Source organism: Sylvia atricapilla, chromosome 1 (genome assembly GCF_009819655.1).
Source record: "Sylvia atricapilla isolate bSylAtr1 chromosome 1, bSylAtr1.pri, whole genome shotgun sequence".
NCBI classification, from domain to species: domain Eukaryota; kingdom Metazoa; phylum Chordata; class Aves; order Passeriformes; family Sylviidae; genus Sylvia; species Sylvia atricapilla.
In genome coordinates, this window is record NC_089140.1 from 57,650,583 (window position 1) to 57,676,039 (window position 25,457).

Below are 25,457 nucleotides of genomic sequence, written 5' to 3' on the forward strand. Positions count from 1 at the left end.
ATTGAATCATTCCAGCATCAGAGTAATGAAAAAACAAGTTTGTGTCTTCAACCCTTGTGAAAGGATGTGAAAACAAACCAATACAGCTTATGGAGTTTCTTATTTATCTCTATACAATGTACCTAGATAACTAATCTAGTAAATTGAGCACTTCTAATTTGATTCAAGCATGGAAATGCTTACAATATTCACAGACCTAGGTCTCAAACACGGAGCCAGAATCTTAAAGGAGAAAATCTAACTATAAAATATTAAAACACAATTACTCAGCTATTCAACTGTATTTTATTTGTGTGCATAAGGTATGGAAAAATGAAAAGTCACTGTTAACATTGCACACTTGTCATAGAAGAGCATTGGACTGAAAGGCATGTTTGAAAGGAAGGTTTACAGCACAAAGAAATTATTTTGTATTGAACATTGTTCTTTATTTCAACTATTACATAACTTTATAAATAAGATTTTTTCTCTTTCCCCCTATTTCGATTCCAAGTTTTGATGTTCACACTTTACCACACTCTTCACAGAACAAAGAATTATTTTAGTGCTCTGAAAGGCACCTCAATCAACATGACACCTTTATATTTATTTGTAGGATATCACTTGCACAAATTGAAGTGAGTGGGGAGTATACAGTGAACACAAGTCATCAAGAATAATAATTATAAAAGAGGAAAAATAAAGAGTCTGGCATATGAAAGTTTCTTTATTACTTCTTAGTATATTTATAATCAGCCAACTTCCTCTCAAATTTTCCAGCTCTGTAACGTAAGATCTGTACAATCCTCCCAGAGTTTGTTAGTAAGACATAAAATTCTATGTAGCCATGCTTAAAGGAATTTTATAAACTATTTTATAATGTGGCATGATAATTTCCCTATGCAGATAGTCATTGGACACATAAATTGTTTCTTTGCCAGAACAATACTTCCAGTTTTGATAACAATGAATTTGACTAGCTTCTGGGAAAAGCGTGCCACCTGGTTAACATCCATAATCAGATTTCCTTTACCAGTGATCTCTCCAAGTCACAAGGTTCACAGATGAAAACCTTGAGTGTACTGCACAAAACCTCAAGAGATATCACTTCCTCCACAGTCAGTATTACACACATTCAGCGTTGCAAAACTTTACCAGCCACCTTTATCCACAGTAAAGTAACTTTACACCTTTTGCAGACAAGGGGTCCATGTGCCTGGGAACTCTCCTGTTTCTGGGAGCTGCCTGTCAATTCCATGCTGATGAGGCTCACTGGAAGTAGAGTTTTCCACCAGCAACACTCATGGTCAAGACAGAAGCAGTGACTTGCAGCAGTAGTAGCAGGCAGCTTTTCATTCACAGGAGCATCTCAGTATCTCACTGGTTCCATTACAGCAGATCTGAAATCTTTATGTCATGTTCCTCTCTTCATCCTCCTTTCTTAGTGTTTAGGGAAGAAGAAATGAAGAAAAAGAAAGCCCAGAAGAAGAACTTATACCAGGATATCACTTCTCTTGCTGCACCATACTACCAGCGTTATCATGCAACAGGTCAACATGACTGGGATCAAGATCAGTGTTACAAGAATTTCATCTGGTGGATCTTCCCAGTGAACCTTCTCTGATGTACAGTTTGAAAAGAATTGGTTTATGAATTCCAGTGATAAGCCTTCTGCAAGGGGGGTTGGCCAAAAACAACTTGCATTGTTGGCCTCACGTTCTGTGCACTGGGTAAAGTTGTCATAAATACCTGTGAGTAGAAGAAAATGAGAGAATTGAAATAGAATGTATATGCATATTACACTTAGAGAAAGCTACAGAGGGCACCATACGAAATCTCTGAGAGTGTCTGTCATGTAGGGACTCCACTGAAGAGACCTCTAACGGAAGCTGTGGCTACTTGCTACACAGTGAGGCAGGAGATCTGATTCACATGTACTAATGCAACTGAGAGACTTCACGTGAAGCTCTGAGATCCCAATGGACAATAGTCAAACGCTGACTACAGCCACGACCTCCTAATGCCACTGAAGTACAAACAGAACTCCCTCACTAGAGACAACTACAGATTCTTTTAAAAACATGCACACAAATGGGCCAAGAACAGGACATTTTGAACAAAATATGGATATTTCATGCCTCAACTGCAACTGGACATGATGTTGTGGTGAAAATTATGACGTGACACTAGGACTGAACCACAATGTGCAGTACTGTGTAAAACTTTGATTCTGTTGCAGTCTCATGCAATAAGAAAATAACAGGAAAATAAACACACAGAAAGTTAGCTTTTGACAAAATTCCTCTTCTTTCCAACTCCAGCAAATGCCCGCAGGGAATAAACAAATAAGTAATTTCTAATCACGTTTGCTTATGAAAGGCTGGGAATTCCCTGTAATCCTTAACATGTGATTTCAATGGTGCATGTGCTAAAATTTCCCTGTCCAGGAATACTTATATTTATGAGAATTGGTTACCCATCATGAAAAAAAAAGAAGACAATAAGCCTAATTGAGTAATCATATGGGCTTTTTGGTGTTAGGCTGAAGAAATTCAGGAAGTGAATGGATATGGGGAAGGCGACTGGAAATTAGGAAGATGAAGTGTGTCTGGTCAGTGCATGAACAGGGCAAGAAATAAGGAAGCTGAATTATTGTCAGTTGCATTTATTTTAGTCCTGTGTGACTCATTAAACTCACTTCAAAGAGGAATTAAAAATAGAGAGAGCTAAAATCCCCATGATACCTCCAGAGATAGCATCCTATTATATCATCTGAAGAACCCGAGTCTCCCTTACAGTCCATATAAATATGGTACTCATTCTGACATTAACTTCTACAGGGGACTAATGTTCACTCAAACCTTTGCTGTTAAAGGAGAAGAGACATTCAGTGTTTGAGCCAAGACTGAAGTCTACTGTCTACTGTCTGTCTGTCAGGGGAAATGTCTGCCTGCCCATGCTTACAGGTTGGAAATACAGCCTGCTAAGCATCTGAATTCTCACATCTGTGCTCACAGAGAAAGAAAAAGCCTCACAAAAAGGCCCTTCTGCAAGTTACTTGCAGTTCTCCTTCTCAAGGAGTTTGAGCCAATACTGTCTCATTCATAAGCACACACACACTGGACAATCTAACACCAAACTCCAGCATGAAGATGCATATATGCACAACGCATGTATATTTTAAGCAAAGCAACCAGAAAGGAAGCTTTTGTGACATCAGCAACCACAAGAAAACACAGGAAATAAGCAAAAAAAAACCCCAAAAAACCACAAAAAACAAAAACAAAACAAACAAACAAACAAATAACCCCAGCTGTTTGCTATTTTAAGAGAATCATTCTTCTGTGTGACCCAATGACATCCAGTCTTTATGTCCTTGGACTAAATTAGGAGCTGAAGATGTCTAGTTGAATGTGAGAGATAGAGTCCCAGAGGATCTGAAGAGCAACAAGTCTGAAGGCAAGGCTACAAGGTTCAGCAGGCTACAATGCAGAGATGGAGGAGCATCCAGCTGCCCAGACAGGTCAGTGCCCCACCTGGCACAGACACTGGGCAAGACTCCAGAATGCTGGACTCTGCTCCAGCCTGCTCTGGGCTACACTCTCATGGGCACCCTTGTGCCTCAATGGCTAATGTTACAGCCAACTCACAAGAAAATCGACAACAAATCCAGGTGATTTCTGCACAAAAGTACTCTAAGCTCAAAGATTATATAATTATTTTTGATTAATTAATATATCAATATAACTATTTTTATTAAGTCATTACATAATTCTATTTGATGAGATGATTATTTTCCTATGTGTTTAAAATCCTTATAGAAAATTCCATGTTATACCAAGAATTCTGTAGATTTTTTTAATGTTAGATGGTGTGAACAAAAATATTTCTCACTGATTTTGGATTGGAATACAACACAGCTAGAAAATGTTGGTTAAGTGTTGCAAAAGACCAGATAAAAATAACTTGTGACATACACTGTATTTGAAATAGTGAATCCTTAAGAGCTAAAGAAGAACAAAAATATTATCATAGTAGGTGGAATTCCTTAAAATTTTTCCTTAAAACCTTCTCTCTTAAAAAAAAAAAAAAAAACAAAAATGAAAACGAAAACGGAAACGGAAATGAAAACAAAAACGAAAAAGAAAAGAAAAAAGAAAAAGAAAAAGAAAAAGAAAAAGGAAAAAGAAAGAAAAAAAGAAAAAGAAAAGAAAAGAAAAAGAAAGAAAAAGAAAAAGAAAAAGAAAAAGGAAAAAGAAAAAGAAAAGAGAAAAGAAAAGAAAAAGAAAAGAAAAAGGAAAAAGAAAAAGAGCTACCTGCACTATAACTCTTAGTTCACACAGTTGTGAGAAGGTACATAAAGGAAAATCTCAGCTGGAGAATTGCATGTCTGCCCATACACTTAAACATTTTTGTAGTTTAGTAATTTAGAGTTTATGCAGTGCAACAAAAGTTTATATTAAGAAAAAAGATCCTCTGCATGGCACTGTGGAACAGCTGCCTCAGAAGGGAGCAACTGCATCCTCATTACTACAGCATGATGTTCTTGTAGCTGATCAATTGGTTTGCAAGTTGTAGGGCATTTTTAAGAGGGAGATGGAGGTTAGTAGATATTTAATTCCAGTTCAATTCTCCTATGCTTACTTTTATGCCTTATGTAGTTCTCTTATTCATATGGTAAAGGCTGGAACAGGAACCTTTTCACTCTGTGTAACAAAATGGTAATGACAAAGATGTTCTGGCCTCTGACTGGAGATGCTTCAAGAGAAGTGCATTAAAGTTACTCAGCTTGTGAAAGGAAAGAACAAGAAATTGTAGCTTCTACTTAATCCCAGAACAAATAACTGGAAAGCATATTGGAGCTCAAGCTCCTTCACCTCTCAGATTATAAAAGGGTGTGGGAACATTCTTATTCTTTGTGCTGAGACACATTTTCATCTCTTTCAGGCTAGCTACAAGGTACCTAGGTAGTATTCAGGAAAGGGATATTCACTGGGAGCCAGGTCACAAGCTTTGTGACAAATGGGCCAAAAAATCAATAGGAGTTTCAACTCAGCTAAGTAGCCCAATAGAGAAAACCCAAAATCTAAGCATAGTCTGAGCAGCAAAGTCCATATAAAGCTGTGTTTTACCCTGATATGCTCAGGACAACTATAGTTTTCTATTGAGGAACCAACTCCTTGGTAATGATGCACATTATTGAAAATACTTGCAGAGAACACAAAAAATAATTCCTTTTCGTGACACATTTGTCATGAAAGACAATTTTCAATATTCTAGAACAATACTTCATTTTCAGAGCACACACGCTTTTTCTCCTGCACTTCATCTTTCCGCTAAACTAGATAGTAACAACCGTGTCACTGGTTTGTTTTTTGTTGTTGTTGAAACTGTGGAATATTTTATTTGTGAGTATTTTACCCATGAGAAAACCTATTTTTACCTATTACCTATGACTAAGAACCTGGACAGCAGGCAGTTCTTATGAGGAATGCTGGTGGACATATTTGCCTTAATGGGACAGTGTTTCATGGAGTGTCCACTCAAACTGTTAAAATAGACAGCTGGGTTTATAACATCTCATCTGTCTCAGAGCACACAGCTGCCTCTCACTCAAGGCACTACTCAGTCTAAGTGGGGCTTGAATCTCATCCATAGTTTCCCACATCACCAGGGAAGAATGTGGTACATTCTTGCTCTTTCTTCCTCAATATCCCTGCACACAAAAACTTGCAGAGATGATTGGTTTACAAAAACACAAACCCCACAACCCTCTCCTCCACATCTTAATGAGACTAAGAAAACAAATGGATTGTTTAATTAAGAATTTAGAAAATTTTCCAGTTCAAAATTGTTTTTTGGAATAATTCAAAACAATTCTCAAAAAGCCAAATACCATATATATACTACTTAAGACAAATATTTGAGAGCATTTTCTAGCTGCAGCCAGTAGACCCACTGTCAGTTCCAATAGGAGAATCTTTCCACCTCTCCAGCAGTCATGGATAGCCCACCACAGAGACACTCAGCACATAAGTGGTCAGGAATGTTTTGCAGTTGCTTAATGACAAGCGCCAGGGATTAAAAACAAAACCACCACACTTTCACTACCTCATTTTAAATAAATCAGTTTCATGACTACTGATACAATTATAGAAGGGCAGTACAAGATACACATAATACATTGTGAGTAATTTTTTTAGAGTTCACAAAGTACTCAAAATACAATGAAAATCTCTAGCATAATTGAGTCTTGATGCAAACTAGGTAATAAGATACACCAGGGACACTCACTCCTGCTACTTTAGAATCCCAGACAGCAACCTAGAAGCACTGTTCCAGGAGTCAAGTGGTGTATTTTAATAAAGATACTTTAAAACTATTTGTTCTTCCCCAGATTGTTTGACCAAAAATTTCTTTATACAAAGTCCAATATTAAATTGAATTACCATCCCTGTAACTGCCACCCAGACGGCAATACAAAATGCTGAAATGTAAAAATATCATATTATAAGAAAGGTTTTCTTAGAGCATTTCCAGATGAAGTGGAGGCAGGAAGTAGCAAAAAAACCTCACAAAAATAAAAAGCCTATTCTTATGTGAGATGCAGCCAGACTGTACAGAATGTCACAGTGTAACAGCCTGGTAATGGCTTCAAATAAGGATCCAAACCTTAAGATGATAATTTCCTGTGGTTTCACCACCATGTTAAAAGGATAGCTTTAATTTTATAGTGAGTTAGGAGCCAATAAATATGGTGGAATATTTCTGAGATTTTCTCAGTCAACATCCTTTCAAACAGATTTCTTCTCTGTCTCACCATTCTTTTAATCAGGTATCTTCTGCAAAGATGAGTAGTCTCACAGTCACATTTTTACCTCCCTAATCAGATCAGATCTACTGTTGTGCAACTCCAATACAGAATTCAGACTCAAGAAAATAATGTGCTACAAAAACGTAAGGAAAGAAATGAATGGGGGAGGGGGGAAACTCCTCCCCTCCTCCTGTCATTAAACCAGGGGGTTTAATGACAAAATTATAAAGTATAGTTTGCTCTAATGCCACTAAATAATGGACATTGTGACAGATTTACTCACTTGGGTCAAAAATAATAAACAGATTCTGGTATTCTTTGAAGTAATTACAGATCTCCACCCTTAATTTCACATCAACAGCTGTCTGGAAAATGGAAAATGATTGAATAAACCTAACTAAAAACCCCAAAATGCACAAGTACGTTGTTTTTAATTCCCTAAAGATACACAGAGAAAATGTAAATATGAAGAACAACTGTACATGTAAACAGTTACTTTATACACCTAAAACCCATATTTAAAGAGCAACAGAAGCCACTACATTATGCAAATATAGAACAGGAAGGTAAACATAGCCTGACATCAGCTATTACATCATTAAAATCATATATTTAGTAGCACCAGAATTTTACCAAGCCAGAAACTTTGACTGGCAAGTAGGCTTTACCTTCCACTACTCCTGACCTAGATTTTAATGATTACTCAGTTCTACACTTGGCCCATTTTTGGAGAACACCCACTAAAAGGTGAAGTAGTCTTTAAAGCCATCACTACATCATGTCTTCAGAAGTTAATCCAGTAACTCCCTTGAACTAGACAAAAATCAAAAGAGCAAGGCAAATCCTACTCCCACAAACACTTAAGCCTACATATCCAACTTCTTATAAGCACAGGATCTCATAAGTAGCCATCATTGATGATGTGGGGAAGATGTCCTTAATGGCATCAATGGAATCATTACATACATAGGTATGATTCAGTCAAACACATCAGGCTTGTAATTCTTTCAGGGAAATGCAAAATTTTAAATTCTCTTCTCATGGATCAAGTTTTGAAGTTTTTGTCAAGTTGGTCAGCTAGTGAAGGCCCTTAATTTTCTTAGGCTTCTCACCAAAGGAGACAGTGTGTTGCTGAGGGCAAGCATTGAAACACATCACATGTCTTTTGTGCACATCAATATTTGAATTTTTAAACCTTGTATTATAACATGTGAAGCAGGAAGCATTCCAAAATTCAGATCCAAATTATAAGACCAACTTTCAATCTCAAATAAACACTCCTCAGTGCAGAAAAGAGCAGATGCATGCTACCTCATCTGCTTTTTCTCTATTATAGTCAGTTATTTCTCTATTCAATTCAGATTATGTGACAATAACAGGGCAAAGGCAATTCCTGGTTAAGATTTGGATTTTTTTTCTTTCCCATCAGCTTTGCATCTCCCCTCAGTGTCATTAAGAAAATATTAGCATTTTCTGATGCATATTCTCCTTCAAACACCAAGCATGACAGAGATGAGAGCCCCGAAAAGCCAATAACGTAATTTGAAAGCACATTCCTACTATTTATGGCCATGTTCAGTTTCAGATCAAAGTTCTGCATGTTTAGAGACAGTCAGTGGAAACACTGGAATAATTGTAGGGCATGATGCACAAGACAGCTTCCTTTAAAATTCCCCTGCCAAGGAAGGGTGCCCAGGACAACTAGTACTTTGTACAGCTTAGTCCCACCGTGCTGGTTTGCCTAGCAAAAAAACCCCCACGAAAAAAAGGAAGCTAGTAGAGCATTACACTTAAATCTGCCACTGTAGTGATGGAGAAACATGCAAAGCAGTACACTATCCTTGTATCTATCTCAGCTCAACTCCTTCCCAGAAGCATTTCCACCTGAGTCACTATGGATATGCACAATCCTCACTCCAGTCAGAGCAAGTGTAAATGCTCTTGGTGCACGCAGGCATTTGGGCCAGCCACTGACACAGTCACCTGCTGAGGTGGCTCTGCTTTCTCCCAAATACATCACTCACCTTGTTCATTCCCCTCATAAAGTTTGCTACAAATAAGAGCTCATTTGTCTCCACTCTTTTCAGAATGTTCCAACTCCTTGATAAAACTATCATTCCACCACTGCTTCCAAAATTAAAAGCTCAGCCAGCTTCAATCCAATCATCCAACACCTAGGGAGGAGCCAGAGTCAGGAGGGAAGTTGCTAACTGCTCTGAGCTCATGCCACATTTCAGGAGCTCAAGGCTTTTCTTTCCATCTTAAATGAACCAAACTGACAGGTGAACAGAGAAAATGTGGCTCCGTATCAGACTGGTGCTCCACAGCTGGGCCTCCAGACAGCCACTCAAAACAAGCAACCATGAAGCCAAGCAATCATTTTTCTGACCAACAGACAAAAACTTACAGGGAAAGAAATATCAGAAGGGCCCTGCTTCTTCATTCCAGCTTACATCTACAAACAACTGCTTCATATTCCATTTCTATGAGGATATTAAAGAGTATTAAAGTGTCACCTGCTGAGTGGAAGATGTTATTAGATGCCATTTAGACCAAAGTAGCACAAGCCTTTTATAATACCACAGCACTATTTCTTCAAGTGGAAAGAGGGGAGAGAAATATCTGGTAATATACAGCTGTGAAATAGAAATCATCAGTCAATCAGGCTTACACTTTGAGAAACACCCACTGTAGCATCTCTACAGACTGAGAAAAAATTTAAAAAACCCTCCAACTAAGTCGAACTTTTCATCATCATTTTCATGACCCCTCCTCACATAATTTTTACGAGCATGTAAAGAATGTACGCTTTTCCTGATTATTTATGGAAAATGGGTTTTACATAAACTCCAAAAAATTCCTGTAATTAAAAAAGCCACTTTCTTTGGGAGGAGAGTGGCTGTTGTATTCTGCTCCAAGCAGAGAAGAAATAATGGGAGTCAAAAATCAATTGACTAATTACAGATCTTAAGCTTCAAGATTATGGCAGCTACTGGACTAGTTAAAGAATAAATCCTTCTTGCAGTCTTGCATAATAAATGAATTATGTGAAATTGCAATCTAGGCACAGACAGTTCACAAACAAGACCAAAACTGATGAAAAATTAACCACAAAATCAGAGGAATGGTAACAACATCAGAAATTGATTTAAAATGAAGCATAAAGACCCCTACGGAAGAAGCCTAATATAGAAAAGTTCTGCTTATCTATTATTCAAGTACATGATTATGTTTTAGTCTGACTTTAACAGCACAGCATGCTCACCGTTGAATGTGATTTTTTTCCTTTCTTACGTCTTCCCCTCTTACTTGTGGTGGAAAAGACACATTTCCTCTCCTTATGTAAATTCTTTTTGTGCTTCATGTCTTCCCAGGACTGTTCCAACATCTTACACACACAAACAGACACAAAGGACTTTACTTCTTATCCAGAACTGTGTGTGAAAGATTTGAGAGTTGCAACACTCCCTGGAGCTGCTCATGAGTAAGCCAACAACCTCCTAAGCAGGTGCCAAAAAAATTACATCAGGAGATTTTGGACAATGTCCAGGCAGACTGTCTGCAGACCAGAAGAAGAGGGACCCAGAATCCTGAGATTGTGACCTGGGAAAGGTAGCTGTTTCTCAGCTCCTGGATCTGCTAAGTTCATTCATCTTCTTCTTGGGCCCAGCTAAACAGTTTGAGGAAGAACAATGTGACATGGCACATCACTCCTGAAATGTTACAAACCCTTGACATAAGAAAGCTGTTACATGGTCTGATAATATTTAAGCATTGTGAGTAGCAGGGTATTTTCTGAGCCCTTATCAAGCTCCTCTTTGGCTGATGAACACAATTACTTATTTTCACAGTGATGGTTAAAAACCAGTCTGTTTCCCTGCACAGAAATAGCTAACAGCAGAAAGAACCTTACATTTTTGCACCTGTTTTTTGTAAGTAGTAATACTAATACCTTACCACTGCATATAACAATTCAGCCTAGTTATATATTAGATATATATACTCCCCAGTAACATGAAGCAAAAATCCATGATAGATTACAGTGCAACATGGTAAATGATACATATTATAGAACCATCTTAAGATCATTCTGCTTCTTAAGCTACCTACTTGCAGGTAAAAATCTGACTCAGTGCCTCCCTGATATCTCCTAGTCCCATAGGCAGACAGAGAACCCCATTCTAGATGTCAGAAAGCTCATTTTAACATTTCTATGTTTATTTTATAACAATACCTTAATATGAAATGATACATTTTAGCAGTCAGTGAAATGTAAGAAAGATATTTTTATATCTGAGAGAAAGGCAAAACATCCATTTCTTGAAAGCTGCAAAGAATTGTGCTCATAATTGTTCATCAATGCACTATGCCTTGTAACCTTTGATTTCCACTCCTTCTATACTCAGCACTTATCTTAGAGAAAATTTATAATTTTACAAAGCTGCCTTATCTCTATTATTTTTTATAAGCACTACAGGCACTTCATACATTGCCTCCAAGTTTGTCAACGCAGCCAGTAACATATGTTTACCTTTTGCAGATTACACAACAGGCTGAAGAAGTTGACTCATCTGCTTAAGAGTACAGAAGATTACATTTCTTGTCTTGGAACTACTTTCCAACACTGAATTGTATACTATTCTGTAAAGATAAATAGAAATGACAGAGCCTTGGCAATCAACTATGTAAAATACTTTTTTTAAAAAAAGTATTATTACATAATAAACTTCTGTAATTGAAACAAGACCTTGAATACAAAACATATTAGTATTAATTCATACTATTGTATTGTCAACAGTTAACCACATGAATAATACCATATGTAGCCCAGAGCAAGAAAATCTATTTTTTTGTCTCTGCTGAGTTAATCTCCATTACTGCACATTTGTGGTTGATCCATTTAGAAAACAAGAATGTAGAAACTGTTTTGCAAACCAGAAGTACCAGAAAAGTTTGCATTAACTTTTCCTTTTCATAATACGTTTATATTTTCATTTTCACTGCCTCTAAAAATATACCGTCCATTATATATGCATTGCATAATTCATACAAGTCCATCAAGTTATACTATATTATTTTATCACCAAGCAACTTCACACAGAAATCTTACGCAATGGGTTTTTTTAAAATACAGCCTTTTATAATAAGCTCCATGAAGATTGTTTTCAATTATTGATCTTACCACAATAAAATTCAAAAAGGTAATGAAAGGTGTTGAAATGCATATCAGCTGACAGTCCTGAGATTTAACAGCAGACTGTTCCCTAACATCACTTCTAAATTGCTTACATTATTTTTTTCCAAGTGACTTAGAATTATTACATCATTATATCTTTAAGTATTTGTTAGTTCACCTGGAAATATGAGCACTGACATATTGATGCCACCTTGTAAGCTGTCACCATTAGTCCAAGGCGTCGACTGAAGTACACATCAATCTGACTTACAGCACCCTTGCTAAAATATTGTTACTGCAGTCTTCAGGTGACATCAACTTCACCAATGTGGAAAATTCTTCCAAAACTTTAAGAAAATATTGGCATTTGTATCAGTGACTTCTTGACAAATGCCATATTTCACTCCCTTTTTGAAAAAACAAAAACAAAAACCTCAGGAAAAATAAATGTAACAGGTGCTAAAACTTGCTGGAAAAAGAATTTAAAAAACGGAACCCCAACATTAAAAATTGGAAAGTTTTTGCTCTTGACAATAAAAAGGTAATTCTCTTCCTACTTAGCAGCAGACTCAGAAGATCCTTCTCTTTTTTCGTACTAACAGAACTTTCACAAAGATTTGCAAAATCATTGATAAATGGAAGAACAGAAAGATTTGAGCTCTTAAAAACCTTGAAAATATGGATATAGGCTGGAAAAGCACATTATTCTGTCATGTATGGTCATGATCTGTTTTTTCCAATGGAAGACCATGTCTCCTTGAGTTAACAAACAGCTATCCATGACAAATAGCAAATTCCAGTTGTTTTCCCCTCTCCTATGCACTGGTATCACTGAATGGTGGCTCCTTGTAGACTGTGATTACAACATGTATGGTAGTCTAAATAACAAATACATAGTTTTAGTTAAATCAAATCTGAGTTCTTGGTAGTTAGCGTATATAATTCAGCAGCCTCCCAAAATATTGGAAACCTTTCCTATCCTCTACAATAAACCCATTTACCCAGTTTCAAGGGAGCTCTTCAAAGCACGTTTTGCTTGCAAAAAGCAAGATTTTTTAGTGTCTAATGGAAACCAAGAAACCTCATCAGGAAAAAAAAAAAAAACTGGTAAGGGTTTGCTACTTTGTAGCACATATGTGTAATATGTTGCAGAACAAACTGATGGCTTGGCATTTATAAGCAAGTGGTCTGCAGGTCATCACAGAATTAAAAATGCTAGTGTTCTTAATTTAGCATTATAATTCAAAACTCAGAGTAATTAACTAAAATTCAACATTCATTAATGTTTTTCACCACCCTTCTGCATCATGTAAGATGGCCACAGCAAACACAATTTTAGAAATGTATTGCTTTAATTCTGCACTAAAGAAGAAAAAAATATTAGAAATGAATATCCAAAGCACTTCCAATACCTCACTTGGAATTATCAAATATAGACTTTATTTTCACAGCCATGTATTATATAAAATGTCTGTGCCTCTCCTTTATAGTAAAGGTGATAATTATAACTTCACTAAAGAACCATATTACTGCATCCATCAGAAGGAAAGCAGTTATAAGAAAATGAAGTATTCCTGCCTCATGTCAAACCCTGGTGTCTGAATTTAAACTAACCACTTTATTTATATTCATCAGGACATAGTCTTATCTACACAATAAAAAATAAAGCCAATACATTTCATATGAAACTATGATCTGAAATACAGTTCCTACAGAAGATATTCTACTACAGCCCCATTATGGGACTAACTCTGCCTTGCATTAACTTCATAGCAACTAGGATGGCTGATCCCAAAAGAGCACAATTTTACACATTCTCAGCACTACACTGTACCCTTTACCTGGCTACTCCATGAGATTTTATAAACTTTAGTTTTCTTTCATTCCTAATGTTTTAAATAACAGGCAAGCATTATTATTTCTGCAATGAAAAATTGCTATTGTCAGCTACCAGCATGATGGCAACACAAGCACTCAAATATGATGTTCTTTTCCATTGTTTTACTTCTTCACACCTAACTGATTTATAGGCTGCTTTTGAAAAGAAAGGCATGAGTCACAGAAGGAAAATAGTATGTTCTTGGAGTAACAATTACCAGCCTGGTTTTGCCATTGTTGCCATGACCTCTAGGAGTTTTTAGATGGCTTTTTTAGTACAAAACTACTGTAAGTTTTGATACGTAAAGAGGTGAAAGAAATACACAGGTAAAAAATATTAAATATCAGCATCATCTTCTCAGCTTTCACCGAGAGCTTAAAAAAAAAGCAGCAACTGTATCTGTATGAGAAGCTCAAAGGGAGACAATCCTACCAAAGAAGACCAAATGCTGGTATCTACCACACCAGTCCTTTTTCTATACCCCACCAAACACTAGGCCGTAAATCAGCTACACTGTCATGAGGCAACACAAAGTGCAGGTTTACTCAACCTTCCTTCACAGAGGACACTAAACCAACAAAGAGTATTTTCTTCTGTAAAATCTGAACTAACAAAACTGGGAGGACTTACAGCTGGCTAAACGTGGGATTTTGATCACCCTTCTCAGTTGGATCTTCAGGGGAAAAATAGGTATTACTCTTCAGACACATACAGAACTTTAGGCAACAACACTGCAGAAAATTACCCAGAGACCAGGCAATATGGTGGCCTTTTGTTGTGCAAGCACATGTGATTTGCAGCATTTTTATCACAACTTTGCCCAAGGTAAACCATAACCAATTTACTAGTCTGTCTACAAGGATATGGATCCCAACACAAGTACAGACACCTCCCTCCTACATGACACAAATGAGAAAGGATGGGACTCCCTTTGATCAGTACTGTTCCAGATCTAAAATTTCATGTGCTGGTCACTCAAAAATCCAGTTTCCAGCAGCCTCAGGTTGCCTTTTGCATGAGAAAATCACACGCAAAATCCAGAATCAAGACTTTTCTGATAATATTTAAAAGAATGAAGCAAAGGTTCATTACCATGGGAACATATTAGCTCACACCAATCAGTGGCTTACCTCAGCTGCAAAACAAACCCAGTGGTTTGTCTGAGATTTGATACTAGGGAATATGGCAACCCTATCTGGAAGGAAACAGAAGAGGTTTTTACCCAGGAAAAGAGAAAGCTGAGATACTCAATGACTTTTTGCCTTGGTCTTCACTGGCAAATGCTCCAGTGATACCCCTCAACTTGCAGAAGACAAAGCAGGAATTTGGAGAATGAAGAGGCTAGCCATAGTAGGAGAAGACTAGGTTCAAAAATATGTAAGGAACCTGAAGGTGCACAGGACCTGATGAGAGGCATTTGCAGGTCCTGAAAGAACTGGCAGATGAAGTGGTTAAGTCTCTATCCATCACATTTGAGAAGTCACAGCAGTCAGTGAAGTTCCCATTGGAAAAGAGGAAACAACCTCATTTTAAAAAGGAAAATTAAAGGAGCACTTCTCCTCTGAAGACAGGTTGAAATATTTAGAGTTGTTAAGCCTAAGAGCAGAAGAGGGTTTGTGAATGAAGCCTTACAGCACCTTCCAGTACCTAAAGGGCACTAAAGAGAGCTGAGAGGGACATTAGTGACAGAACAAGAAGGAATGGCTTTAAACTGAAATAGGCTAGGTTTGGATTAGATATTAGAAACAAATTCTTTACTGTCTAAAACAGGTTGCCCAGAAAAGCTGTGGAAGTATTCAGGAACAGGTTGGATGAGGCTTTGAGCAACCTGGTCTAGCAGAGGATGTCCTGGTCCACAGCTTGGAACCAAATGATCTTTAAGTTCCCTTCCAACCCAAATCACTCAGTGATTCTATGGTTTTCACGTACATTCCTCTTCTGTAGATGTTTTGTCATTAGCAGCTGGATGCAATCACTGATCAGTGTCTAGATCAGGCTTCCTGCAGCAGTCAGTGGGGAAGACGAAAAAACTTAGCTAACCAACCAAGAAAATTACTCACTTTGGAGGGTTCTTATATACACACACAGCCAGCAGAGGTTCTTAGCTCCAAGCTTTAGGAAGTGTGGGCATATAATTTCATTTTGGGCTGCACATGTTTCTTCCAGAGTTTGCCTTCCCATTGATCTTAATGTAATCCGGCTTTCTTTCATGTAATATTTTACTAAGTTTCTTTGAAAACTAGGCACTTTTACAGTTAGCTTAGTTGGGCCAAATTATAACAGGCAAAACTGGCAATGCCTTTAAAATTGAGCAACAGGATTACTTTTCCAAATTACATCAAATTTAGTCATACAGATTTTTTTCTTATTTTTTTTTTCAAATCCTCAGCATATGTACAGAACCTGGGTGGACTCCCAAACATCTTCAATGGGACTGAAACTGTTTATAGAATTAACATTTCATGTAAAGTGTTGCGGGAAAACTACACTAAGGCTATGCAGAAAAAAGAAGAGTTATTTACAGTGGGCACAGACCTTGGACCACGCACACAGCAAAGCAGGGAATTCCATCATGTACACATATACCTGCAATGAATCTGCTTCAGACGTACAGTTAAAGAAAAGTTTGCCCTCTCCTATGAACTAAATTTAAAACATCAGAAAAATAAGATTTTAACATCTTCTGGGTGCTGTAAAGCAATGTCACACAGCCACTGCCTCACACCAAATTAAGGACTCCTAGAGCTGTGAAAATAGATAAAAAGAAATTTAGGGATTTGAGGAATAAGTTTGTTAAAATCAGTCCTTTTTCTCTAATAGAAAATCCAGAACTGATATGTGTTATATGCATTGCTTTGCCAGAAATCTCTTCCAAAACACAAACCTGCCACACAAATTGGTGAAAACCCTTGGACTCTAAACCCACAGCTATTCCTTGGCTGCTTGGCTGGTAAACACAGAATGACTGACTGGGAGCTCCCAAAGTAGCAGGTGTGCAGCCTTAGATGCTTGTGAGATGAGTGCTGCAACAGTAGTATTGGCTTGAAATAAGAGAATGTGTCTCACCTGTAACAGACTATGCAATCTATTTATAGATGGAAAGGATCAATACTAATCTTTTAAATGAAGATTTGATGTCTTTTCATAATATACTCAACTCCTCTTGCAGGGTTTAGAATAGTGACCACTGGCAGATTGTGTGGCCTGTATTATGCAACACTGCAGACATGGCCACAGCCATCTCCCTGGCCTCAAAATTACTGAAATGCTGGTAACTACACTCAGAAATACTTGGAAAATTGTGATGCAGAAGAGAGAAGACTGGTGCTTGGGAGGAGGCCAAAAGCTTAACAAGCCACAGAAACTCATCCTTAGTACAATTTGGTCCCACATTTCCATAAGGGTTAGGCCTAGGAGACAGGCAGATTTGCTTAGAGACTGTTTGTTGTAGCTAATTTGTTTCCAGGATCCAGCTAGAAGTATTTGAAAAACTGTTTCATGAACTAAGAATAGAAAGTAATCTAAGCAGTTACAATAAGGAACATTTTTTCAAGTTCACGTAAGACAGCTCTGGGTGCTCCCGCCTTCATCTGGCCACTTACTTCAGGAATTAGTCATACCTGGCCTCTCAACTGTAGTCCCACACCAGGATTTATCATAGTACACAAAAAAAAAGTCTGATTTTCAACAATGAATTCGGTTTGTGGACAGTAGTTGATTTTCCATATCCAGCTGTAGTTGCTAAATCTTAAGAAGATATTACAGAAATATAACACAAAGTTATTATATGTAATGCTGCACTATTAACATACATGCTACTATAAGTACATGTTATCTTACTACATAACAGAAATATTACACATGAAAAATAAAAACCTTCCTGCAATTTCCAGTCTTCTGGCAAATGAAAAGTATATTTGCTTTTGTTAATGCCCCATATAGCTTTCACCCACACTTTAGTGTCTGCTTATTTGCTTGCCACATACCATAACTTTGAGTCTTTTAAACCACCTCATTGTATTTTCATCTTCAGAACTCTCTCTTAATAATCTAAAGGCCTCAGCAAAACTACATCTAGACAAACTCCTTCTCTTCTGTCAATGAACACCTCTGGATGTGTTCTGAAGTTTTTACCTTTCTTGTAAGCTTTGTGGCTGCCCTTCATACTCTAATATCCAACTAGAACCACTGAAATCCACCATGTCTAAAGGACTTAAAATATTTTAAAATCCCACTTTGATCCCTCATCATACTAGTCTTTCAAATACCTTTGGACAATTTGACCCAGAGCACTTGTATCTTAACTAGCCATGAATTCTCACAAGAATATGCAAAAAGTTAATAGGGAAACATTCATCTAATAGTGCTTCTGTAAAACTTTACCAAAGAATTTACTGTTTATATGTGATCATCTAGTATTTCCAGGAAGATCAATATCAGCTGTGGAGGCTAAAACTCTCATATTGTTCTGCAGTACTAGCTGCCACACACAGAAGCCTCATCTGTCCAAATCAGTGAAAGCGCAGCTTTTTAAAGAACACAACTTTATTAAGAATGTCAGAGATGTCAGAAAATCTCACAGCTTAATTAGGCTACAGCAAATTGGAGTCCGTGTAAGTTCTCTCACAAATGTTTGGCCAAACAGTGAAGCACTACAGATAATTGTTATTTACAATCCCATAACCAAAGGACAGCCATTTACACTGAAAAGCTAAAACTCCTCCATGAAACAAGAAATTTAGAAAATTATCAGATTTCCATTAACTGTTACATTTCAATATAAGTTACAAAGATTTATTTCTAAGTGAAAAGCACCTTGTAGAAATTACTGCATGAAGAAACAGCTTTTTTTATACAAAGCTGTTTTAATCCACTACGTGATCCGGGCTGATTAATTGTTACTGCTGTAGCCCAGATATAAAATCTGCACAAACTAGTACTACCAGGTTTAAAGATCTGAATTTTAAGTGCTCATAGCTAGATATACCAGTTTTTCATTAAATTGTCAGTTTACTCCAAAGAGATAAGTGTGTCTGTCCCATCTCTCAGGGCTCCTCCAATGAGCTTGAATAAATTAGCCAGTATGTGTCCCTGCCCATGGCACAGGGGTTGGAACTAGAGGATCTTAACAAGCACTTCTAACCCAGGCCATCCTGTGATTCTATTTGCTTCTCACAGAATGCATGACATCAAATAATAATGTCTATTCTCAAAAGAGTAAAAATCTTAATGGGAGATGCACATTTGCTGCCTCTTCAGTGCAATGAACCCTTATGATAAGTTTGTAATCAGACTTCTAATGCTTGATTAATCCTTGATTCAGGAGATAAATTTCAAAATAAATTCCTCCTGCTACTCTCTTCTAAAGTAGAACTTGAAAAATAATAATAATAAAAAAAGGTTTTTTTAGAAAATGTGTATTATGTAAAAATGTAAAATAGTTTTCCTCTGTAAGAGCCTTGAATTCTTCTGGTACTGCTTTTGAGGAAAAATGAGCAATGCCTCAGACTGATCAACTTCTTCAGAAAAATCTTCTTGTACAGGGAATGAAAACAACACCAAACAGTAGCACAACTGGAAAGGATAAAATCAACGTGGTTCTTAACTCTAACTCAGAGACTTCAGTCACCTTCAAGCCTTAAAAAATTCGTGCACCAAAATATGTAAATTACTGAGGAAATTTTAGCAGAAGTCTTGCAAAAAGCTGCCTGTTTTTTCACCTGCATTAATAAAGGCCCAGTCTAATATTTTGGTTCCTATAAGTACTTTTTTCACTGCTGCAAGTAATCCCATTAGTTGAGGTCACTGATCAAGCCAAACAAGATATCAGCAAAGAAATCTTGCGATTCTAAAACAATTGTGATGAAGGTAAAATACAGCAAAATTATAGTGTCTCCCTCAAAATAAATAAAACCTCTCGTATCTAGACAAGTTATAAAATTAAATTTATTGCTCCATAATGTACAGATATGTACTAAACAAGTTTACCAGTACCAGCACTGCAGGAATTTTCTTTTTCTTCTTTCTGACACTTCTTTGTCAGCGATTTCTGCAAGCTGGTTTAGATGAGAAAACCTTCTCTTGCTCTTCCCCACTGCTGGAGAGAGCTGCATGAGTGCATCTTTCCCTCCAGTGCCATAAGATCTAAGAATCTATCTTTTAACAGACTGCAAGATTTTAAAGTCATCAAGGTGTGCAAATAAATGTGAGGGGGCATTTCAACACAGGTGCTGGTGCGAAGGGAGTCATGAGGAACTGCTGCACTGCAGAATATTTCATTATCTGTTGAGTCTGTTGATGATTAGCTAGTTAAAGTCTTGTATCACATGACACTGACTGGGACACAAGACCAACAATCCTACAAGAACATGTTTGGGGCTCAATGACACTGTAACAGGTGTGGGGACAGCTGGCTTGGGGCTACTTGACTCCACAGCAGCCTCTGGAAACAGCCCCAGCACAGTTTCAAATGCAGGAAGATGTTCTGCTTCAGGATGGCTTGAACCATACCAGCTCTATTTCACTTGAGTCTTGTTTCCTGAAGTGCTGAACACCTGCAGTTTCCTCTCATTTCAGTTGGTAGAGGGTACTCAGCGCTTCCGAAAACCAGGCATTATGCATGAGCAGACATGTCTTAAGAAGCAGATGCTCCACAAAGCCAAAAATGCCACCAATTTCACAAACCCTGTGGGTTTTCTCCAGATTAGAATTTGAAGTGTGCAGCTTTATAGAGGGATGTTCAAGTAACTCTGGTAACTACTGAACAGGAAAAGAGATTAGAGAATAATAATGCCATCCTCACTACTGTCAATGTTGCAGTATTTTAGACATGCAGACAGAATGGGGGGTGCTCACTCTCCCCATGCTAGCTGGCAGGCAAAGAAACAAATGACAGCAGGTTCAATAAGACAAATCACTTTAAATTTGGATAGGACAATTTCACCTGAGGTGAATTTCTGAAATAATGTCATCTCACTGAAAAAAAAAAGAAATCAGAGGAGAAAACTGCATTGCTGTCAAGAGAGAGAACAGCATGAGTCTAAAAGCATTATTGCTTTAGTGGTTTCACGGAAAAGAAATCACTTAGGGAACTTTTATCTAAAAGGCACAGAAATATAGATTAAATGTGAACACAACTGTCTGAGGTAATGCAATACCAGCTGGTATTAAATAGGGTAGTTTTCATTAAAATGGACTATTCTGCATACTGTTTGAGTTAAGAGCCAGGTGTCTCTGCTTGCACATGGCCTTACTGCAGGGCTTAAGTGCTACAGCTTAGCTCTCTGCAAGTGGCAGCAAGATACAGAAGGCTTTCTATTTTCTGGAACAAAAATATGTTATATGCATTAGGTGAGAACTATTATAACCAAAATTAACTCTTACATGATAAATTCTGTCAGGTTGCACCACTTTTTTGAGTCCACTTTCTTCATCATGTCTTCAAAGGATTTTCCACAGGCAGGCAACTTTTGTAACATGAGAGATTCATTGCAGAGCTCAATCTGTTGATGTGCACCTAGGAGACATCAGAAGCACCTTTAATCACAAACACTGAAAAAGAAGCACAAACACATCACTCAAATTTGTTCACACAGTCCAACTTGCCACTTACATTCTCATAAGCTTAGCTTATCATTTCATTTTCTAAGCAATTTTAGAAAATAGACAAAGCATGTATTTACATAAATATGTTAAAACTTGGTATAAAAAACTAAAGATTACCATATATAGTACTGCCTTTTAAACCTAGCATAGAGGAACCTATCTAATCACTTTTCTAGCCTTACTTATCTACTACTCATACTAACTCATTTGCATTTTTAGTTAAAAGTTAGATGGATCTCCCAATCCCAAATTTCAGTGCAGAAAGCACTTTTCAAGCTTACACAGATGCACCACATTCAACTAACTATATTACTGTGAAATTCCTTCAACACTGGAAATATTTTTATCTCTTACCAGCTAAAGGGTGTGAATTTCCACAATCGCAGCTTTTTCTTCAGTATAACCACTAAAGGAATTGTCTAGATCAAATCCTATGAGGAGTGGCTGATGGACCTTGGGGTTTAGTGTGGAGAAAAGGAGGCTCAGGAGACCTTATTGCTCTCTACAACTTCCGGAAAGGAGGCTGTAACCAAGCAGGGTTTAGTCTCTTCTCCCAAGTAACAGATGAGAGAACAGCTCCAAGTTGTGTGAGTGGATGTTAAGATTGAATATTAGGAAAAATTTCTTCACCAAAAGGGGTAGAACAGCCTACCCAGGGAGGTGGTTGAGCCACCACTCCTGGAGGTATTTAAAAGATGTGTAGATGTGGAACCTACAGATGAATTTTCGTGGTGGACTTGGTAATGTTGGAGTAACAGTTGGACTCGATCATAAGAGGTCTTTTCCAACACAAACAATTCTGTAATTCTATGAATTATCTACAATTATCAAATGCTGAAATTACAGCATATAGCTACTTGCAAACAAAGAGTTAACCTTGAGCAAGCCTGTAACTTTTTCAGCCTATAATGGCAACTCCAGTATATTTAGTCAGTCAAATGTTTTTCCCATCCAGCATGTGCCTGTGTTGGAGTACAAAAATAACATATTGATATTTCTTATAAAATTGAAATTCTGAAAAAAAATCTCTTCAGACTAATGTGTTTAATTTTGATAAGCCTGAAACATTGTTTTGATCAAGCCATTAAACACGTCTTGCTTTATCTCTACAGATGCCACTATTTTGACCACTCTTCTGTATAAAAAATGCATTAACATTGAAAATTACCTGTAAATATATGTATATAAACATCTTTAATACAAATGCCTAGATTAAATTAGAAAGAAAAAAACCTGTGTAATTTTTTCCTTTCACAGCAACTGAAATCCAAGAAATGCATCTACCTGAACAAAACTGCAACCCTAACAAATTGGTGTATCAGGGAATCTCCCTGAGAACTCTGGAGGAACAGCTTTTTTAAGAATAAAGCCAAGGAGAACAGATCATTTACTCCTAAAAATTTTTTTTCACTGAGCATATATCTACACTAGGGAGAGGAGTTATTCATAGTTCTGAACTACAATTAATCACCACTGAGAGAAATGGCGAAAATTACCACGGCACAGTATAATTTTCATGGGAAATTAACATGGAAACATGGATCCTGCCTACTTAAGTGCTCCTGTCAATTCATCCAGCCGATGCAGCAGTTACTAGTTACACTCTCCACAGCCAGACCTGCAGATGAATGCTAAAGCTGTGCAGAATTTGAAACTAGATATGAAAATTGCATTGCTCGCAACTTAAATCCGGCACTGATGCTTTGACAAAAGTTATGGAAAGCTGCTTTTTCTGGCAGGGTATTCTAAACAGGCAGCTATCATTTGATTTATAACCAAATCCAACAGAGTGTAAGTTTTTCTTCCACTTAGTCACACGTGCTGACAATTTACTCCAGCCCCTTCCTAGCAGGGTTCAAATGGATTTCCAATGCCCTTGGTATTTTTGGTTGTCTGTATTTAAAACTTCAATGTTTTGCAGGGTCACAGAAGAAAAACTCTCTATCACAGTCATTTGAGCACAACTTGATGACACAAGAGTTTCTGTTCAAACCCCTGACTAGAAGAGTTAAAAATCATGGATAGTTCTGTAGTTTCATCATCACTATTGAGAATGACCTTTACAAAACACTACAGCACTCTCTTCGCATACAGCAAATGGACAAGACCAGTTGTAAAAAATGCATGATAGTTGACTAATGGGAGATGAGATAGGATGGAAGTGTTTCTCAAATGTCAACCATTAGCAAAACAGAAACAGAAGCTTGAATTTTTGAAGTGAAGCTCACCTGCGAATCCAAGCGTTATTAGACCATTAACTAGGGAGACAAAAGAAAGAGATGAGTTAGATACCTCCATACTCTTATATAAAATGATTAGTGCAATTACAAGCCAAGTAGAGGATAAGTACATTTCGACAGTATATTCAAAATGCTTACTCAAACATTAGTTTCAGTTTTCTTAAGAGTGCGTCTGGATGAAATAATGAGCATTTGGAGAATATTTTGTTTATAAATTCCTTTTTATCTATCTTATAAATGGCTGAGTCAGACTTGTTATGGGTCTGTATATACCACTACTTCCTCTAGTTTCTAGAATTATGGATTAGAGACAGGGCAATTTTTACTTCAAGATTTTTAATGGTGAAAAAGCTCAAGAAGATAACACATACATCATTTGAAACATAGGCATACTGCACATTCTAACATGTAGAGAAAAAAAATCCTTTTGTTGTTAAGCAAACACAATCATAAGTTCTTCGTTAAAAGCATATGGCTGTGTTGAAGTCTCCAGCTTTTGTACAGTAAAGTCACACATTTTGAAAAACACTACAACCAAAACCTATAAACTTCTTATGCTGAAGTTATGCTAACACAGGTATGTCAGAAGAGCATCCAAATGGAAACAGACTATACCAACAGAAGAAGCCCTCTGATTAGTGATTTGCAGTATATCCAAATGGATTAAATTAACAGAATCCCACTGTGTTTGCACAGCTCCAGCCACACCCAGGATTTTGTAACAGCTAAGAGAGACATGGCTTCAATTATTTTTGATGTCCCACAGAAAAATAAAAACTGCTGACTAATCTTTATAGTGTTAATGTCACATCAGAAATTCAATGAATGATTTCACACAGATGGGTGCCTCCCTGTTTATACAATACCTGTTAACTCAGTAAAATGAATCAAGATATACGTAGCAGAGTATCAGTACCAATCATTAATCTTGACCATGGTCACTGAGATGTGCCAAGCTGTCAACTGAGTTAACTGAAAATTATTGTGTATGTGCAAGCAAGAAGAATTTAGATCCTTCTAAGGAACATATTTTTCTTCCAGAAAAGCATTAGTCTCTGTCTTAGTTATTAATGAGCCAGAATGTACTGTGAAGAGCAGGAATCCACACACTGGAAAATTGTCCTGCATCCAAACACAGAGATGAAACCCCATAATACACTCTGATGGCTGTATCTCTTTCACAAACAGAGCACTTTTCTTTCCAGGCTATTAGCAGATGGACTAATAAATATACTTGATTCCCCAGGTAGGTTTTTCTTGAATACTCATTTGAAAATGTGCTTTATTGACCACAGAAAGACTGAAGATCACACTAAAAGAACACACTTTACAATGAACCCAAACCCACCCATTCTGAGTAAAGAGTGTAGGGTGCACACAGATAGCCCAGGTACTACCCTGGAAGATCACAGAATGCACCTCCAATTCTTATTCTATCAATTCCTATCACTATGCTCTACATCTTTTATAGTTATGACTGCAATAATCCTCACAAGACCACAGCAATAGAAATAAAGAGAAGGTTTACAACTAGAAAGAACCACACTGCCCCAAGTGCTGGTGAGGAAAGCTATGAAAAACCAAATACTGAATAAAGGCTTACAGGTTAGTGCTCACAAATCCTCTTGCCCACAAGAAAACACGTTTTTTGAATTTTTTGATCTGCTCATAACAAAGTAACACACGATGTCCTCCACCTATTCTCAACCAAAAGAGTCCAGATACCTTCAGAGAAGAGTAAAACAGCCACTCAGATTACCATGC

At 37.2% G+C, this 25,457-nt stretch overlaps 1 protein-coding gene across 1 annotated transcript in view; it reads right to left on the reverse strand.

Annotated features, from left to right (window-relative positions):
• Positions 1–995: 995 nt before the first annotated feature.
• Positions 996–25,457, reverse strand: part of LOC136363925 (receptor activity-modifying protein 3-like) — a 39,479-nt gene continuing 15,017 nt past the window's right edge. Inside the window, exons 2-4 of the mRNA XM_066323373.1 lie at positions 23,682–23,711; positions 21,229–21,364; positions 996–1,724 (exon numbers count right to left, since the gene is read on the reverse strand). Of these exons, the coding sequence (XP_066179470.1) occupies positions 1,472–1,724; positions 21,229–21,364; positions 23,682–23,711 (419 nt within the window). The 3' untranslated portion in view covers positions 996–1,471. The remainder of the gene's footprint in view (positions 1,725–21,228; positions 21,365–23,681; positions 23,712–25,457) is intronic.